At 33.5% G+C, this 21102-nt stretch overlaps 1 protein-coding gene across 5 annotated transcripts in view; it reads left to right on the forward strand.

Annotated features, from left to right (window-relative positions):
- SOS1 (SOS Ras/Rac guanine nucleotide exchange factor 1) overlaps positions 1 to 21102 on the forward strand; it is a 144592-nt gene that overhangs the window by 100172 nt on the left and 23318 nt on the right. For all 5 annotated transcript variants that reach the window (XM_072767250.1, XM_072767249.1, XM_026018914.2 and 2 more), the window contains exons 9-15: positions 5913 to 6040; positions 6830 to 7485; positions 16357 to 16438; positions 17227 to 17349; positions 17598 to 17701; positions 18645 to 18867; positions 19991 to 20110. In XM_072767250.1, the coding sequence (XP_072623351.1) occupies positions 5913 to 6040; positions 6830 to 7485; positions 16357 to 16438; positions 17227 to 17349; positions 17598 to 17701; positions 18645 to 18867; positions 19991 to 20110 (1436 nt within the window). The remainder of the gene's footprint in view (positions 1 to 5912; positions 6041 to 6829; positions 7486 to 16356; positions 16439 to 17226; positions 17350 to 17597; positions 17702 to 18644; positions 18868 to 19990; positions 20111 to 21102) is intronic.

The following is a 21102-nucleotide window of genomic DNA, read 5'->3' on the forward strand; positions in this document are numbered from 1 at the left end:
TTTAACTTGCTTTTCCATTATGGTTGCATTTTCTGCCATTTTTTAATTTCATTTTCTCTCCTTCTGGAACTCCAGGTACATTTACGTTGAACTAATTTGTGTTGTCCCACAGATCTGTAAGACTGTTCATTTTTCTTTGTTCTTCAAATTAGTAATTTTTATTAAATCTGTCAGTAGAACTATTAATACCTTGCTTACTCTAAAATTTCCATTTGGATTTTGTTTTACAGTTTCCACAGACTCCCTATCTGTCCACTCAGTAAGACCATGTTTTCCTTTAATTCTTTGAACATGATCATAAAAGCCTCTTTGAAACCTTTCTTAAATCCAACATCTGGGCCCACTTGGAGTCATTTTCTGTTAACTGACTCTCCCCCCACCTCCTCGCCCCCGAACATGGGTCACACTTTCCTGTTGTTTGCTCGTGAACAATTCTGGATTCTATTGTGTTGAGGATTGCTGGGTTTCTTGTTTTGGGATTATTTACTTTGGTTATTTACTTTGATAGGCAGTTCACTTTCCTAGACTCGGCTAAAAATTTCTCTTCTGTATTATGCAGCAGCTGATATCTCTGTTCACTTTCTAGGATTTCTGTGTGTTGCTTTAGGTGATTCTCTTGGGTCTCCCCTATGCATGTATGATTTGGCAGTCAGACAAGTGTTTGGGCAGAGATTATGTTCAGTTTTGGGGGCACAGTCTCTGTGGTTCCCTTATACCCAGGGATTTCCCCTTAATTTCCAGCTGTCAGCTTTAAGCTTTATCTCCTGGCACCTGAAACAAATAAGGCTTCAGCTTTCTGCTACCTGAGCTGTGTACATTTGGGGAATAAACCCATTTCTTTAAAAAAAAAAAAAAAAAGCCTCAGAACTTCTCCATTAGAGCTCAATCCTTCAAGAGTAGATTCCTCTTTGGTCTCTGCCTGCTTTTTTGCCAGGCTTCCTGGGGTTGTCCGATGCATGCAAAGTTTAGCAAACAGTCAGGTACTTAGAGTTTATTTTCAGATTTTGGGTTTCAGTCCTTCTGCAGTTCATTTCCAGATTTCCCCCTTAAATGTCTTTTTAAACTGTGGTCTCTTTGATCTCTGGCCTGTAGAGGCTTCTTTTCCTCTCATTCTTCCCCACTGTTGTTACCATGAGAGGTTGGGGAAAGCCTTAAATCGCTCAAGTGTGTACATTTGCTAGTTGCAGCTTTTCAAGAATAATTGGTGCTGCTGGCTTATGCTTTCTTCATTTTATTTTATTTTTTCTTAATTTTTATTTATTTATCATAGTCACAGAGAGAGAGAGAGGCAGAGACACAGGCAGAGGGAGAAGCAGGCTCCATGCACCGGAGCCCGATGTGGGACTCGATCCCGGGTCTCCAGGATTGCACCCTGGGCCAAAGGCAGGCGCCAAACCGCTGCGCCACCCAGGGATCCCCTGGCTTATGCTTTCTTTTAGATGTTTTCCAGTGCCTACAAATAGTTGTTTTTTACATTTTGTCCAGATAATATAATTATTATCTGTGGGAGGGCTCTCAAGACTTCTTCAGTTCACTACCATTCCTGGAAATTCTTGCATTTTTATAGCTTTTCTGCAGTATTTGTTATGGCTGTGGTGTTTAAAGCAGTAAGAGGGGAAACAGTGTAAGGCTAATATTTGCTAATTTAATTCTGAATAGAACTTGATGGACTTTCCCTTGTTGATCTGCCCTTTTCAGTTTTTTCCACTCAGCTACTATTAATATTCTAAATAGTTTCGAAAGGATACAAAGGGCCACACTTAATTATCTTAATAAAATTTGTGACTTTTCCTTCAAAAAACTTTGAAAATTTTGCTTTTATTTCCTAGCAGTGAATCATACATCATGTTACAATTTATATTTTAAGCTTTCATTTTTATATTTTCAACTACTGGTTAGTTTAATAAAGCTATTTTTTTTTAATAAAGCTATTATATAAATTATAATTATGGAAGAACTATACTAGTTATACTATAAATTTACACTGCTTATGCTACAAATTTATGCTATTTATTCCATTTCTTATGGGGGAAAATGAGAGCTTGGGCTGATTAAAAAGATCAAATTTTATTAACATATTAATATCGCTTATTTGAAATTTTGTGTATTGTAAGAATTATCGGCATATATGAAATCACTACACATAAAATAACTTTTGAGAGGAAAGGAACTGGATTATGAAATGTACTTTCTGACTTAGCAAGTAGTATGAGTAATTGAAGTCTGCAGACCATCTCTAAATCTCATTTTAGTTATGAATTTAATCTTTTTCACCCATACTTTTTAGTTTTGCTGCAACTGTAAAAGAATAGTTGAGGGTCATTGCCTTTCTTGTGCTTAGCCTCAAATGGGATGTGTGAATTATGAGATAGCATACAGTCAGGAGCAGCTGGCTTAATTTGTTGGTTTCTGGAATAATTTGGATAACATTCCATATATTTGTTAACAAAAATAGTAAATTAAATTTTCTATTTGACCATGTATTTTCCACTTTGTAATCTATTCTTAGCATCTTATCAGAGTATACATGTAACCATTCCACAATCAAAACGCGATCCCCATTTAAGATAAAAACAAATCTTTATGTCCCAAATCTTAGAGTTATATATTTCTTGATTGTATATTTTGTCATCCTGTGCATTACAATTCACCTATTTGAATGGAATAGGTTTTATTTGGTGAATATTTTCTTAATAGGTATTTCAAAGTTATATCCGTTTTTTAGGTAGTATATTGAGAAGGTCCTTGAACTGAGGTTCAGAAATCCTGGTTCTTTCCTGCCTCTGTCATCATTTATTAATGGCAGTTCCTTCATTATATATAATCTCTTATTGGAAAAATTAATTTCTAGAAATAAAAACATGAATTCAAAGATTTTGTTTTTTTTTAAACAAAAGGAAGCCATTATATGTTTGTGAATTAGTTGAACTCTTTGCAACTGCTTTGTTTCTATAACAGTAAGCCACACCTTTGAGAGTAGCTAGCTTCAATTATTCTGCACCAATGCCCAGTTTAAGTCAGCAATGTTAACGAAAATGCTTATAAGAAAAGTCATTTATTACCTTGAAATTTATTTTAGATGCTTGGGTAATGGTACGAAGGTAAAAATTGCATTTAAAATTTGCCTCAACTATCATGTGACTCTGGGGCAGATTACTACTTCATTAGTAAAGTCTTACAGGTTTGGCATAGACTTTGGGTTTGTGGTTTTTAAAATGTATATAATATTTTTGAGATAGTGGTATATTCTATATGTGAAATGCTATATAGTTAATAACAGATCAATGACCCAGAACCTTGAAACATTATTAGAATAGAAAATCAGGGATCCCTGGGTGGCGCAGCGGTTTAGCGCCTGCCTTTGGCCCAAGGCGCGATCCTGGAGACCCGGGGTCGAATCCCACGTCAGGCTCCCGGTGCATGGAGCCTGCTTCTCCCTCTGCCTATGTCTCTGCCTCTCTCTCTCTCTCACTGTGTGCTTATCATAAATTAAAAAAAAAAAAAAAAGAATAGAAAATCAAATGCATGTCTAAATGGATTTGTTACTTTTTTTTTATTTGTTACTTTCATAGCTCTTTTTATGTCTGTCAAAACTGTGGGTTTTTGTATAACTTTAGGTATGTTTGCCTGAATTAATAATATAAAAAATAAAAGGATAGAATATGAAGGACTCAATATTCTACCAGCTCTTTAAGATTAAAAAATTGCCTTGTATCCTATTGACTCAAATATTTGAGTGATTGCATTCTGAAATAACTCAGTGAAATAATTCTCTTTAGTGGTGCTTTTGTTACACCACATAGAATTTTGCCATTTTTCTTTTTTTTTTTATTTTTATTTATTTATGATAGTCACAGAGAGAGAGAGAAAGAGAGAGAGAGAGAGAGGCAGAGACACAGGCAGAGGGAGAAGCAGGCTCCATGCACCAGGAGCCCAACGTGGGATTCGATCCCGGGTCTCCAGGATCGTGCCCTGGGCCAAAGGCAGGCGCTAAACCGCTGCGCCACCCAGGGATCCCGAATTTGGCCATTTCTTAATGCACATTGCTTTCAATGTGAAATTGCTGCCTTGGAAACCTTAACTCAGTAAGGCTAACAGTAACATTTTATTTGTCTCCCAAAATTCCGCCATATGAAAAGTAAAATAGGGACGGGGAGAGTATTTTGAAAGAATGCCCGAAGTACAGCCTTCAGCCTACCAGTTATATCCATTAAGTAAAAACCTGGTAGCTTTCTTTTATGAACACTTGGCTGTTGACTTTCTTTAATCTAGCTGGCCATAGTGAAGAGTAAGACTATGAGTAAAAGATACATGAGTATTTATATATATATATGTGTGTGTGTGTGTGTGTATATATATATATATATATATATATATATGCATGCTTTGAGGGAGAAAAAGATTTTTTTACCCTTCTTTGTCCTGGGGGTTTATCATGAATAGAATTTTGTTTTACTTAACACAATTGAGATTGAATATTTTTCTAAAAAGTGCAGATTGTGCTTCTTGTTGAAGGTATGGTGAGTTCTTAATATAAGAAATTAGAATAATAAAACTGAACATTAAATAGACATCACAATATGGCATTTACTATATCTGGAATACCTGAGCATTTAAGATATTTTATTAAATTATTTTTATAATGATTTAGGTTTTGAGTAAAAAATATGTTTACTTTTCACAAGTCATCAGTATGTGTATGTGTTATAACTGATTTCATCAGGTGAAATGAAAAGGAATGTGTTGTTGATCTTTAAGGACTATCTCTCAAGAACATAAAATACTTAAAGTAATAATGAATAATTACACTCATTGAATAGTAAACCTTTACTAATTACTTTGAATATTTTGTGATTTTATTTCTCACATCTTTTCTGTTATGGTAGAGAGTAAGTGTTTTTAAATGTTGTGTGAAAACTACTGATACGTGTTCTTAACTTTTTCTTTTTGGTATCCAGAAATAGGTTTAGAAGTTTACTGGATTCTTGTCATTTATTGTAACTCATACCTCAGTTAATTGCTTGCTTGAATTATAACCACCTGTTGTATTGATAATTGGTACTTCTTCATGACTCAATCCTTACTAAGTACAGAGTTTCTGTCTAGCATATATAGTATATTTGCCACTCATAGAAAATGTACTTAGTTTCACTAATATGTACATATCTAGTTTTATTCAAAATCTTAACGTGTGAATACTAACAAAGTGCTTCATGATAACTAATGTTACTTCTGCAGTAGAACTACAAAGAAACAACTTAGACTTATCCTGCACATTACCATTTATAAGTGCTTTGATTTTTAATAAGAGCCCCATTAAGTAGGCAGGGCAGGCTTTTTACAAGCCTTGACAGTTGAGAAAAGTGAGACTCAGAAGCCAAGTAATTTGCCCCAGAGTCACATGGAAGTTGAGGCAAAATTGGGGCCTAGGTTTTGTGTCTGCAAGTTCCTCTTCACTGTATTGCATCTTTCTCTGTGTCCTGATCTTCCTAATCATCCTGTTGCTACAATAGTAGTGTTGGATCCAGAAACCTAAGACCAAATTCCATACTTAAGGAGACATCTTATCTATGTGCTTACTGCTGTGCAAATCCTGTGCTGGTTAAGAAGATAATTCATGTCCCTCATTTATCTTCAGTCATATTCAGCTGAGAAACTGCACATTACTGCCTGTCACAAGGCATGACATCTTTTAACACTGGTTTTGCTCTTTTTTTTAATATGGAAAACTTGGTTGCATGTTGATACAGAAAGCAATACATAAAGAAGACACTTTATGACATGTTTAAAAATTTTATTGTGGCAGAAAGAGTTGAATCAATGTTATTCTCATTCTTAAATAAAATGAGCTTATTATTCTTTTTTGTCCAAAACTGTCCTATGGGTTCAGATTTGTCATTTTGACTTTGCAGCAGTTAGAAGAAAAGAGTGAAGATCAAGAGGACAAGGAGTGTTTGAAACAAGCAATAACAGCTTTGCTTAATGTTCAGAGTGGTATGGAAAAAATATGTTCTAAAAGTCTTGCAAAACGAAGACTGAGGTGAATATTTTTACCATTTTAATAATCCTCCCTTTTACCCTGAGTATTCTGGTATAAATTCAGGGATCCCAGTTCCCTCCTCAAGTAAACAATGAAGAAAATAGTTTTAGTGACAAGCTTGGTCTTTCAGAGGAAGTGACATCAAAGCCAAGAGAATTTGTTATTGTTTGAAAAACCTTTCATATTTGTGCATTTTCCTTGCATACTCCCAGACAAGACCTCCTGAGAGTCAACTGGTAAGCTAAGGGAGAGACAGAGAAAAATGTCTTGAGTAGATTTATGTCAACATCATCCTTCTGTCAAAGTAAAATTCGTAGTGTCCTTTATTTTAGGGATTATATAACGTGAGGTATTAATTCAGATAACATTGCTTCCACTTTCTTAATTATAATATGTGCATGTTTGTTAGCTTTAGGATTTATCCACTTAAACACTTCTAAATAATTTTTTAAGTCTTTTAAATGATTTTTTTCACTATATTGGGCTACTTTTTAATATTTGTCATTCTAAATATTTAGTAGTCAAGGTAGAAATAATCATTCCATAGCTAAATTTATAGAGTAGAATTTTGTCATTACTCATTGTTCTTTTTAGAGCACTAAAAAAAGTCTCTACTATGTTGCTTTAGTTCCTAAAACGGTGCAGTTTTGTAACACTAATATATTTGGAAAATTAATGAAAGCCTTCTCCGTGCAACTTTTTAAAATGTACTTTTATATTGTCTTTTATTTTATGAATTCTAGATTGTCTGTCATCTGTGTACTAATGATGTTTTTTCCTTTATCCCAGTGAATCTGCATGTCGGTTTTATAGTCAGCAAATGAAGGGGAAACAACTAGCAATCAAGAAAATGAACGAGATTCAAAAGAATATTGATGGTTGGGAGGGAAAAGACATTGGACAATGTTGCAATGAATTTATAATGGAAGGAACTCTTACACGTGTAGGAGCCAAACATGAGAGACACATATTTCTCTTTGATGGCTTAATGATTTGCTGTAAATCAAATCATGGGCAGCCAAGACTTCCTGGTGCTAGCAATGCAGAATATCGTCTTAAAGAAAAGTTTTTCATGAGAAAGGTACAAATTAATGACAAAGATGACACCAGTGAGTACAAGCATGCTTTTGAAATAATTTTAAAAGATGAAAATAGTGTTATATTTTCTGCCAAGTCAGCTGAAGAGAAAAACAATTGGATGGCAGCATTGATATCTTTACAGTACCGGAGTACACTGGAAAGGATGCTTGATGTGACGATGCTACAGGAAGAGAAGGAGGAGCAGATGAGGCTCCCTAGTGCCGATGTTTATAGATTTGCAGAGCCTGACTCTGAAGAGAATATAATATTTGAAGAAAACATGCAGCCCAAGGCTGGAATTCCAATTATCAAAGCAGGAACTGTTATTAAACTTATAGAGAGGCTCACGTACCATATGTACGCAGGTAAGAAATATAAGTTGCCTGTCACTTTTATTTTCCTGCTTCCAACTGATTTTCTTTGCTGCACAGGTCATTGTGCCTAAAATAGAAAGCAAACTAACAACAAAAGATCTCTGCACTATTCCGAGTTCATTTTCCTTTGCCTAAAAATACTGCTATTTGTACCTTTTCTGCCACATTTAAATATTTTTTTAACTTTACAACCAGAATTACAAATAAGAAAATAAAATCACTTGGCTAAATTTACCCAATTGGTGGCAGAAACAAGATAAATCATCATTAGGGTCTAAAAACCTTTACCTTTTTTTTTCTTTCTTTCTTCTCTTTCCATTACTGAGATCATAAAGTCAGTAAAAATTTTAGTATAATTCATTACCAGAACTGTGCTGGTAGTACAAATATGCGCATTGCTTTTTCTTAATTTCCATTCCTAAAACTTTCATTAAAGTTTTCAATATTTTTTTTCTGTTTTACAATTGATCACATTTAAGAAAACAGAAAAAAAAAAAAAAAAAAAGAAAACAGTATTACCTTAGCAGGGCAGTTTTTAAGAGACAAATGCGTCCAAACTACCTAGGAAGATTGGTGGAAGCCAAATCAAATGTAATTTGGAGAGTTTAGGAACAAACATGATTTTTTTTTTTTTAAGTAATTCTATTTCTTCTAGTAAAGTAACCCATGATAATCCAATGTTCCTCAACCTTCAACTTCCCTACACGATAGAAAGCTTGGTAATTGTACAATGCTGTAGCCTATGGTATAGTGGAAAGAGCACCAAATCTGGATTTACACCCTCACTCTGTCACAGTTCCCTAAGGTCCCAGACCTCAGTTTTCATCCCAAAAATCAACATCCCAACAGCAACCTTAGAATGTTATTGGAAAGAACAGATCAACAACTATATGCAAAAGCTCTTTGTAAATATAAATGTAAAATTTCAAAGAATGTTTTTATTACAAAGATCTATAAACTCAAATGTATATCTTATAACATAAATGCTCTTTTGAAGTAGTTGAATGTGAACATTAACCTCCATCCCTATACTTCTTGCTTAAATATATTCTTATTTCTAAGAGATGTGTATTTCTAAGGGAGGTGGGGGTCTTTTGGTTTGTTTTGTTTTTTCATTTTTTAAAGTCCTCTAAATGGGTTCTCAGTTCTCTCTGGAAACTGTTCTGGCACCAGTTAAATTAAACTTTTAAAGATTACCCATTAACTGATCCATTGTAATAAAGATGAATAGCATTTGATAATATTAATCTGTTTGATTTATTAAATGTCCAGTCAGAACTACTTAAATGGCCTGGAAACTATCAGGGCCTCTTTGCAAAAAAAGTAAAATCAAGTTAGAATATTTTTATCAGTGATATCAAAACACTTTCATTAATATCATGTTTCACTTTCTCCACATGTCTCTGGGATAAATAAGCCAGTTTTGTTTTGGTTTTAATTTTTATTTGGCCTCCAATTGGTAGTTCTTTTGCTAGCTAGCCTTTTCCATAGTAAAATATTAGTGTTTTCCATAGGTTATTAAAAGCAGTTTGGATTCTCTAAACAGATTCCATTTGGTAGTAGAAGGCAGTAGCTGAAACATGTTGAAGATCATGCAAGAAACCTAGTCTGGGATTCCAATTTTACTACTGATTTTTCACCTAGAAACTTCTGCTATCAGTGTTTTCATTTTACTGACTCAAAAATGAAAAAAACAAAGCACAGGAAAGTTAAATAAGCTGCCTAAGATTTTACATGAAAAAGAAACAGATTACTCTGGCATCTTTTTTTATGTTATATAAAACTTTTTGAGAGGTATAATTTTCAGTAATTAATATGACTAACCTATTTTGTGATCTTCATCAGTTTCTGTGTACTCTTTAAGATCAAAATCAACTACAAAAATGTTTCATTAAATTACTCGAAACTTGTGGTTGCAGAATACTTCTTTCTTTGATTTTTAAGAATTTTTAAAGTTGTTACACAAGTTCAAATTGTTCTTCTTGCCACATTATTCTCAGTCTTAGATGATTCACTGATTTCGTTAGCATGAACATCCTAAACTGTTTTTTATTTTAAATACCTTTGCTTTGAGTTCTTAGACTGTTTTAAATTAATCCTTAGATTTTTATCTACATAAGACAAAAGTTTTACTGTTTTTTTCCTGTAGAGCAATGTTAAGTAGAAAGTGCTAAAGAAGACTTATTATGTCATGGTAGTGGCATTTAAATTGGAAAACATATTTTCAGATTCCAAATTTTTTAATATAATTGTTTCTGTAACACTTGATTGTTGATAAAGTTTTTTTTTAAAAAACTGCATTTCACAGAACTAACTTATTAGTAAGCAGTTGCAGAACTACAATTAAATATTTTCTGGAAACTGTGCTTTTTATTTATTTTTTGAATTGAAGACACTTTAAAACAAAACTTGAACAAGCATAGCTGAGAGTTTTTCTGTAGTCTTGAATATTTTTTCTCCTTAATGTACACAATGCTAGCCAAGTCTGTAGACATAGTACTTTTGCTGTAGTGTCTTGTGAGTTACTTTTGATTGTGGCTCTTCTTTATATTAACCTTTAGCTTTTGAATAGAGTAGTATTTTCAATGGTTTTACTTCTAGTTAGTATAAAACACTGAAATTTCTAGATCTACAGGACTTTGTAAGCCTAAGTGTATTCACATTTAAACTGACAAGATTATTTTACTTTTTTAAAAAGTTAAAGTTTTTCAAAAATTCCTTTATTAACTTCTCGAGGAATAAAATGCCAGTGTTAATTTTAGAAGTGTTGTGGCCAAGGTTTTTCGACATTTTTCTTTTCTGTCTTCTTTTGAAGCTTAATTGAATATTTTAACATATGTCACTAAGGTATATTACTGGTGTAACTGGAATACACAAGCAGCTTTCTTGAGTTATGGTTTACAATACGTAAAAATAGTATTAATTACTAGCTTATTTGGACTCTTCTGTATGAATATGTTAACTGAATATGTTACTGGCAATATGGAATGTGTTTTTATTAGATCATCTGTGAACTTGTAAAACATGAAAACAGTTATTTTTTAAGGACTCTTCCAGATTAAATGTACTTTGAGTCCTCGCAACAATAATAACAGATCAAGTGACCGTTTGTTTTTAGAATTATTACTCTTCTCTTTTTGGTGGAGTGGGGGGTTCATTTGGTTGGTAGCTATTTTTATTGGAACATACAGTGCAAATTAGGCTGAAATAAAAGCTAACATTTAACTTGTACATTTTTATTATATTGTACAGAATTGTAATAAAAGACATTGGCTATAATAGGTCAGAAAATTTAATATCCACTAAGCATCACTTGCAAACATTTTTTAGCTTATGGGTTGGACAGAAATTGTCATAAAAACCAGAAGAAAAACTGGTTTAACCTTACTTGATTCAGACTTCACTGTGGCTTCAGCCAACTTGATCCCTCAAGTGTTTTTAACAATAACTTTGAAACAGCTATAGATTTGCAGTGTCAGACAAGATGACCAATTCCTCAAACAACAGACAAAAAGCCAAGGCCCCTGAAAATTATATGATTTTCCAGAAATCATACCAATTGCAGAATGAGGACTAAAACTTAGGTTTCTTGATTCTTAATAGACTGTACTTTATACCATGTTACAGTGACTCATATAAGGCTAATTTTTTCATTATTAAAATATATTTCTTATGTTTGTCACATAATAAAAATAGAATTTCATGTGTAGTTTGAATTACAAGCAATATAAATGGGTTGTTCATTAATGGGTAAACACAGGTTTACTATGAAGATTTAAGCAGAGTAATTCTTTTCTCTTATTGAAATAGGTACTCTCTAACTATAGATAAACTTCTACTTTAATGCATAGATTTTAGTATACCATTAGGTATTGGGCATCATAATTTTAGTTTTTAACAAAACCCAGTCTATTGGTGTTGTTTGTCCTATAAAAGAAAGCTTTCTGGGAGAAAAAGTTAAATTAAGGTAAATTAGAGAATGCTTAACTTGCTTAAAAGATTCCAACAGGTTCTTATGTGGAATCTGATTTATAACTTGTCTCTCAGATCCAGTATTTCTGTAAATATAGTAATCTGCTAACTACATCAGAACTTTGGAATTCATTTCAAATGCTGGAGAGGGGACACTATCTTGTTAGATCACTCTGAATCTGACAAGAATATGAAGAGACTTTTCTTACCTACCTTAAGAGAACACAAAGCAATGCATGTAAAGAAGAGATGAGAGTAGGAATTTTACTTCTGTTTCAGAGTTATAGGAGATAAAGTAAAAATTAATTATTGAGACTTAAAATGACATGAGTGAAGAAATGTTTGGTAATGGTGTGTCTGACTTGATAATCTTATTTTAGAGAAATGAGATGACCTCGAGATAGGGAAAATTCAGAACTGACATTATATGGAAATAAAAGCTTTTCATATTGAAGTGTGGGAAAAAGGTGTTTCCCATACGTGGTGAACTATTTTCTAGAAAATGGTATTGAAAAAACTTGCACCGGTTGATAGTTTTCTTTAAAATATTTATTTCTACTTTATGCCCTCAGAAAATCCTCAGAAACCTGCATTAGATTTCTTTTGAGTTTGTGTCTTAACTTTAAAAAAAAAAATCTTTTGAACAATTTTTGATCTATAGGGCAGTGCTGTTCTATTTTTAAACTCTCTGATAATTTTTTTAAATGTTTGTGCGTCAGCATAGCGTCTGTTTCCTTTTTTAAGGAATTCAAGAGTGATTGTTTATAAACCCTTGTTGAGGAGCTTATTGTTTCTTGTGGCTTTTTAAATGGCTGTATTAAAGGGAGAATTATCACATGAACAGACATCCTGATTAACAGCAGTTCACTATGGTGGCGGGAGGAGGGGCATTCTTGACATAAATAACTCCATGTAACAAATATTTCATAAATTTCATTGACCTTGCCAAATAAAATGTCAAGTGTCAATCAAAATAGGTACCTAAAAAAAAAAAAAACAGTTGCATTATCACCTCCAATTTAGCATGCTGTCCTCTGAACATTAACATAGGTATATTTTGAATTCCTAAGATTTTGAAGAACTGTGCAATGAAGGATTTTTCAAAGAATATTTTCAAGTGAAGGAGAAAAGGCAGCTAGAAGATCAGCAGAAAAAAAAGCCTGCAGCTCCTGTTCAAAATAACGTGGATCAAGGATTTGATGGGAGAGTGAGCAACTATATTTGTATGGAGAGTTGTAGAGAGGGAAGGAAACAGCAGCTAGTGAGCTTGGTAGAAATCTTAGTGCAGGAATTTGAGAATCTAGTAGAAGAGACTAGTACCTAAAATAATAACGAAGAAAACCAGAAGGAAGTTTTTTTTATCATTGTTCATATTGAAATCATGTTTGAGAAGGAGGTTTGCAGGATTTACATCCACAAGCAAGTGAGAAAAGAAGGAGAGAAGGAGACTCTCAAACTAGCCAATTTTCATGGTCTCCACAAATATTTGTGCTTATGTTCTGAAACCAAAGCAGCCTGGCTTTTGTATTTTTAATGTGTTTGCCTTCCATCTGTCTCTGAAACATCATTTTATAATACAGGTAGATAGCTGCTGCCTCACAACCAACAGAACCAAAGACGTAGCTTTAGTCATTGCCTGAGTAGGTAGTACTTTTTTCCTTACAAAAATTATATAATCTGTACTTATTGATGAGTATTTTTAAAATATCAAATTATCTTAGTCCTTCACATCATCCATCAGATAAAGGTTTCCAGAGGTTAGTGGGACATGGTACATGTTAGAATCACTGAAGAGGGGAAGTTAATAGAGATAAAAATAGCTTCTGGAATATGTACCCTTTTATTGTTTAAAATTTCAAATACAGATGTTATGTCCTCTCTTTATATAAAAAGTTTTTCATTCATTAGCAATTTTGCACCACTTGCAACAAAAAATGGAGTCTAAATCAATACAAGCCTGGGAATATATGCAGCCTGTAAGATATTTTTTGAAAGTACTTAAACTTTTGCCAAGTTTTCTTGGTTTATTTTTAGCTTCTGCTGGTTTTTTCTTTTTGGCAAGACTGCTCTTATTTCTAATCAAGCTAAAAACAACTTAAACTTGAGTCACTTTAGAATCTAGTACAACAGTGATGATTGTGGGAGTGTTTATTTCACTGCCCGCTTCAGAAACTCCTCTTCTGAATACAGTGTACAGGAAGGTACAGCTGCTACTTCCTAAAATCTGGAAGAAGGCTTAACAAGAATTACAGAATCACAATTAGCCTGCTAATTTTTCAGTGACTTTGTAGTGCCTTTAACCAGATTAGCAGTTTACAGCTACATTCTGAATTAATCATTTATTTGTTTCTGTATTGATTACATAACTCATAGAATTATTCTTTGTATTTATATGTCACAGCTGTGAAAACTTGAAGGGATCTTTTAGTCCAGAGAGGTTATGTGATACAGTAGAAAAAAAAGCATAAAATTAGGGATCACACAATCTAGAGTCTGGTTGCGTTTCTGCCACTCTACTGTGTGACATTGGATGAGTCTTAGCTACTTCTCTCATAAGCAGAAAGGAAAAACATCAGCCCCACTCACTTCACAGAAATCATAAGGAGTAAATTATGTGAGTGCCCTTGGAGAACGTTACATAACAGATAGCAGGAACTGTGCCTGATGTGGGACCAAGGCATGTCAGGACTTTCCCCGCATTGTCATCAGTTACTAAGATACTGAAATGACCAGAAGTTTTGGTTGAAGATGAAAAGACCATTTAAAAGTAGTTTGCCTTTAAAAATAGGCAGTTTTCTTAAAGAATAATTTACTTAGAACTTGTTTTTATTCTTTTTCAGTTTAAAAGTACCTTTGATATCCCACAACTTTTTAGCCTAACTTAGGTGGCCTCTGAGAAGAAATGGATCTGAATATTGATTTTCGGTTTTTAGACCAAAATAAACTTTTCCTTTAAAATTGAGGGGTCAGCCTAAATTTAGAATACAGCTAGAATCCAAGTAGACTTGGAACACTGCTAAGCGTCTGAGCTCTCTCCATCAGTGACAGCTCAGCATCTCTGCAGTGGCCACTGCTTTTGCTTCCTAGACATATGATGTTTTGAGAGGCCTCACCTTACAAATAGATTTGCAGAACAGGAAGTAGATTCTTGAAAGGGAGGATTGTGATGAAATCGATATAAATCTCTGTTTTAAAATCTTGTACAGCCTTCTGTTCTAAAATCTTTTCTTCTGGATGAGACATTAGTCTTTAACGTTTGAGGAACTCTGTAACTGAAGACAAACAATAAGATACCAACAGAGAGGAAATTACTAAAGGATTGTATATATTTGAATTACTTTTATCAGTAACCCACTCTAGACTTGGAAGGTAGAGGAGGAGAGGGGCATTTAAAATCAATATGTTTTTATTCTGTGAATTTTCTTTAACTTAAAAAAAAAACCTTATAAATTCAAGGTTGTCTGATATTTAAATCAATTCATTATCTTGATGACCACATATACCAATAGATTAGAAATAGATTTCTATGATAAAACCATGCATTTACTTTGGGGAAGGGAGTTTAATATATTATCATTATTTTATGTTAAGGTTAACTTTACAGTGGTTCTTAATCAGAAAGAATCAGCCTAAGTAGAAATTTTCCAAACAAATTAACTCTGATTCTTGGTAAATCCTATGCTAATAGAAGAGCATATTCATAAAGGATCCACAGTGTGAAGCCTAACAAAAATAAAGGTACTTGCTACTCTCAATGAATTTCTCATTACATTAGAGCTTACCAGTCCATAATGAAAACCAGGAAAAGGATGCTCCCAGTAAGAAAAGTTTATGAATTCTCCCCTCCTTTTTTTTAAAGCCTGATAACTAAATGTGGACCTTGATGAAATTTGAGTCATAGGAGGGAATGATTTTTTTTTTCCCATTGTGGGACAATGTCTCTACCCCTCTTTGTGCAGAAGATGACAGCCCAGGTCTCGTGCTGGTGGCAGGAGCCTTTCTCCACAACCTGGGAGAAAACTGGCAAGGATAGACTGGAGTAGGCCAGACCTAGGGAAGTTACTACGCTCTGTCAGCCTCCTGATTTACTTCATGGAGATGTGAATGAAAAGTAGGTTCTCTCATGGAAAGAGTTGGAGACTCCTGCTCTTATGATTAAACTCTTACCATGACTATTTGAAATAAAAAGAATTGACTTGTGAAGAGAACCAAATCCATATTCTCACACTTATGGGTATTTGTAAGCTTCTTTTAGCAGTTTTAATGAAGACCTCTAGCAAATAAAATCATTGAGAAACTGTATTTATTTATTTATTTATTTATTTATTTATTTATTTATTTATTTATTTATTGAAACTGTATTTAATCTACAGCATTCTAGGATCCAGTTTCTAGTTGAATGCTCTGTTAACATGATTTAAAGGAATCTAGGTAGCTGATCCTAGATAAACTAGTCTGGATGTCAGAAAAAGTAATGGGTTATCACTGTGGCCTTTCTCTTCATGAGGTAGATAGAAACCAACTGGAGATGTTCTGAGATCAGGTAACAGGTGGAAGCCTGTTTCCATGCTCTTTGCCTTTCTTCCCTTTGCATTCCTGCGGCTGATGAGGAGTTTAGTAAGTTCAGCCACTCAGAGTGTACAGAGGTCAAGAACTAAGTTGATACAGAATCTTAGTAACTGGTTTTGCCACTGATTTTAGTAAGGGCTTAGTCTAGCAATTTGTTATAAAGTCCAAAGCATTCTATGTGGTCAGAACATTTTGGGAATTTTAAAATTGTTCATTGTCTTTTGAAAATGTTAATAATAGCTTTATTAATAGCTTTAATTAATAGCTTTAATCATTCTGAATCAAAGATTTTAATAAGATAATTTTCCTTTTTCTTCTTAGATCCCAATTTTGTTCGGACATTTCTTACAACATACAGATCCTTTTGTAAACCTCAAGAACTACTGAGTCTTATAATAGAAAGGTCTGTTAATGTAAAATGTTTAAATTCTTTTTTTTTTAAAGAGATTGAGCTAAGATCCTACATGTTTCTCAGAAATAAATTATATGAGCTTTAAATTATAGTTCATGAGTACTTTTTTAAGAACTAACATCTCTTAGATGACCATTTATATTATAATAATCTTTTAGTTTTGATCATTGAAATACAAAAATGAGCATTCTTTTTTACATGGAAACCCAGTATGGGAAATTTCAAATTTATGGAATTAGTCAAGCTAAAGAACTATATAAAAATGTATAATTTAGGCTCTGGAAACTTAAATTTTGATGATTTAGATGTTCTAAACAGAATTTTTCAAATATATCACATGTTGAAGAAAATGGAGCTTATCAGTGAACAAATACCATAATCAAGAAAAGTGTTTCAGCCACCCAAGGAACAGTCAACTTTTTAAGCATTACCCTTAAAAACTATTATGTTAGCTGATTTAGAGTGATTACACAAGCCAAAAATGAACAGCAGTCCCATAACTTTATAATCACATTTATTTTTAGACTCTGCATGTATTCTTTATTATGTTTCTCATTTTTTTAATATTGGCAAATATTAATTTATTTTTTAAAAATTAAAGTAAGATCTTTAAACCTTTATAGAAGCCTTACTTGTTTTCACTGATAATGTATGTATGTCTGTAGTTAATTTTCACATTGCTCTCTTGATTGTGCTGACTAGTGAAAAGGTTTGTAGTTTTCAGTTTGTATAATTTGATATTATTAGTATTTTCATTAGTTTGTTCTGTTTTATGTTAGGTTTGAAATTCCAGAGCCTGAGCCAACAGAAGCTGATCGCATAGCTATAGAGAATGGAGATCAGCCCTTGAGTGCAGAACTAAAAAGGTTTAGAAAAGAATACATACAGCCTGTACAACTGCGGTAAGCAGTAATGAAATAACTGAAGTAGTGAAGTCTGTCTTGAGCTTTGGTTTCAGAATTGAAGTAAATAAGGATCTTTCCAAGCAGGAGGAGGTAACAAGTAAAATGAGGGAAGCAAAAGTGTAAGCCACTGATAAAATTATTTAATTTGGAAAGAATTACTCTTTTAATTTACACAATTCATCATGATAAGCATTTATGTCTGAGTTCCCATGTAATTCAGTTATTCTTCTGTGTTAATGCCATAGAGTATTAAATGTATGTCGGCATTGGGTAGAGCACCACTTCTATGATTTTGAAAGAGATGCAGATCTTTTGCAGCGGATGGAAGAATTTATTGGAACAGTGAGAGGTATGGTGTTTTGTTTTTTTTTTAAGTGCCTAGTTTTACATGTAAAAGTACCACTATGGTGACTATCAACTGATGTCATTATTGTTCAGTGTTGTTAAAAGTTGTTTATAATAGTGGCAGCATAAGCACTTGAAAAAGTTGAAAATTTTCATCCCACAACGTTTTGATTTACAAATTCCTCAATAGTCACCCTGTTGACCTGGTGTATTTTCATTTAGTAAATCAACTTACTGATTATTTTCGAACTGGCTAAAAAAAAAGTCTCAATTTATGCTATTTTTCCACTTATCTGAAGGTCTGTGTACCAGAAGACAATTAGGAAGGGTGTGTCATCATATCCCCTCGAGTTTCAAAGATTCTATGATTGTGTGGGTCTAAGAATGTCCTAGACAAACTTGTTTCTAATTTCCATAGTGCACTCTAAATGAGAATCAGAAAATAAAGAGTTAAATGAGAGTACTTTCATGCATAGTACAAAACAGAGTCACATCAGAAACTCTAACATGAAGGAATCAAGCCCCTGGCACTGTTTGGTGTATAAAATGCAATGTTAATTAGGTTAACAGTGAATGTGTATAGTTTATTCTTATAAATCTCATGTCTTTTTTATGGAGGATTATAAAATAACATTTTGCACTGAAGTTTGGAAGAGGAGGTGAGAAATCTCTATGAATGAGTTACTTTCTAATTTTATTTAGAAAGGACGTGGAAGAATGTATACGAGACTGTTAATGGTGGTTAGCCATGGGAAGGAGCATGAGATTAGGATAGGGAACAGGGAAATGGTAAAGGGGAACTTCCTTTTTTTTGAATTTTGATCATTGAACTTTGTAATAGCAAAGATATATTTAAGTATCACCTGTCTAATTTTAAAATATTTTAAAAGAATAAAATAATTGAGTGAAAAGTATTTAAATGTCATTTAAAATGTAATGTATTTCAGGTAAAGCAATGAAAAAATGGGTTGAATCCATCACTAAAATAATCCAAAGGAAAAAAATTGCAAGAGACAATGGACCAGGTCATAATATTACATTTCAGAGTTCACCTCCCACAGTCGAGTGGCATATAAGCAGGCCTGGGCACATAGAGACTTTTGACCTGCTCACCTTACACCCAATAGAAATTGCTCGACAACTCACTTTACTTGAATCAGATCTGTATCGGTATGTAATTTGACATTCAAGCTGAAAAATCATTTCAAAGGAGTTGATTTTTTTTAATGAAATACTGGTTTCTGCCTTATAGGAATGTTAAAAGACCTAAATGAGCTAGTACCTGAAGTGTGTAGTAGTAAAGCCTTGATGGATAGACAGCCTCCCCTTCTTTCTCTCCCTGATTCCCCTGTTCTGCCTGGATTTACAGGTTGTGTCTGTTGTCACTCCCGCTGGTAAAGCTAAGTGCAGATCCTGGCTTTACCAATCACTGGCTTGGTATCCTTGGGCAACTTGAGCCTTCTTGTGTCCCTGAGCTTCCTCAAGATTAAAATGGGGCTAATAACAGTACCTATTCCTGGGGCCATTGTTAGATTGGAAATAGTCAGTATATAAACAGTGCTTAGCACATTGCCCAGCACAAAGTAACTTACATTCAGTAAGTTAGCTGCTGCCCTTGTAGTTGTGAACTTAAGTTATGGCCAGTCATAGCCTCTTTTAGTTTTTCTGCATTAACATAACTACTGTCTCAGTGTATTTCTCATTTTAAATGGGGACTATTTAGAATTTAGAATAACAAACTATTTTTTAATAACTACATGAATAAAAGGAACTTAATTTATAGATCTCTGTCTGCTCCAAAAATCATCACTTTCCCAAAAACCTAATGTATTACAATCTACTTTATTTCGCAGGACCTTTCTGTGGTATGGTTCCCCTGCCTCCTTTAGGGGAAGAAAAAAGATTTATGAATTACAGTGATTACTATATCCTCAGTGAACTGATTATTACAACAGATACCATTATTTAAAAGAACTATCCCAAATTACACTGTCACCCTAATTCATTAAATAGTATTTGTACGTGCTGGGAAAGATGTTATGAAAAAATCCCAATGTTGCCCAAAGCAGAATGCTACTATAAAGTGATAATATAAGTATATAGATACACGCATAGAAATAGAAAAATACCCATAATTTTAAGATTTTGTTATCCCTTGTTTTCATAAACCTTTCTGTTGGTGTTCAAAGAAGTTTTATATGGGAGTTTGGTTTTATTTACCTCATTTACTTAATAAAGCAGTGTGCTAGAGGCAAAGGTATCATGTAGAATTATTGTGTCTTGATGATTTTAGAGCTGTACAGCCATCAGAATTAGTTGGAAGTGTGTGGACAAAAGAAGACAAAGAAATTAATTCTCCTAATCTTCTAAAAATGATCCGGCACACCACTAATCTCACTCTGTGGTTTGAGAAGTAAGTAGTGCTGCCACCATACGCGTCATAGCAGCCCGCTCTTAGAACCTGAAATGCAGTTCTGCTTTTGTATGCCTCATGTCCTTTTTTATTCCTCTATTCCTGCTTTGTTTTGCACTGAGAATAGTTTTCTAACGTATTTTTCCTCTTTTTTTTTTAATGTATTTTTATTTCATTTAATGGTTTCTTGAGGATGTGTTTAGTGTATGCTTTATCTTCTCGGAATCAGCTGCAGACTTGTGCTAGCTTGATTCCAGGGTACATAGAGGTGTTCCTCCTAGGTAGCCCTATTCCGTCTTCCTTTTTTGTGGTATTATTGTACTATGTGTTACATATAATAATGAGGCAACTCTGATAAAAATACATTGTAACAATTGTTGCTTTACCGTTTGTGGCCCACCTCTTCTATGTAGTTATTGGCAATGTATTATATATAGATGCCTTTTAAGTCCAACGATACATTACATACATATTATTTTATACAGTTTGCTTTTTAAATCAGTTCACAGAAGCAATGAGAAAAAAATATGCATTTGTGTCATCTTATGTAATCACAACTACTATCACTAGCACTCTGTTTTTGTGGATTCATGTTACCATCTGGGGTTCCTTGCTTTCACCCTGAAGAACTTCCTTTAGTAGTCTTCCTCTGCTGGGTTTGCTAGCAACAGATTGTCTCAGCTTTTGTTTATCTGGGGAAGTCTTTATTTTGCCTTCATTTTTGAACGATAGCTCTATCTTCAAGTTAATTATTTCTTCTGCCAGTTCAAATGTACTTTTGAGCCTCTTTAGTAAGTTTTTTAACTACTGTATTTTTTAATTTCAGAGTTTCCATTTGGTTCTTTTTATTACTGCTGTGTCTTTTATGATACTCTGTGCTGCACTCTGTCATCCTATCTTCCTGTACTTTTTAAATCCCGCTTTCTTTCCATTAGTTCTGTGAACATATTTGTAATGGCTACTTTGAAATCATTTTCTATTAAATCTGACAT

Source organism: Vulpes vulpes, chromosome 8 (assembly GCF_048418805.1).
Source record: "Vulpes vulpes isolate BD-2025 chromosome 8, VulVul3, whole genome shotgun sequence".
NCBI lineage: Eukaryota > Metazoa > Chordata > Mammalia > Carnivora > Canidae > Vulpes > Vulpes vulpes.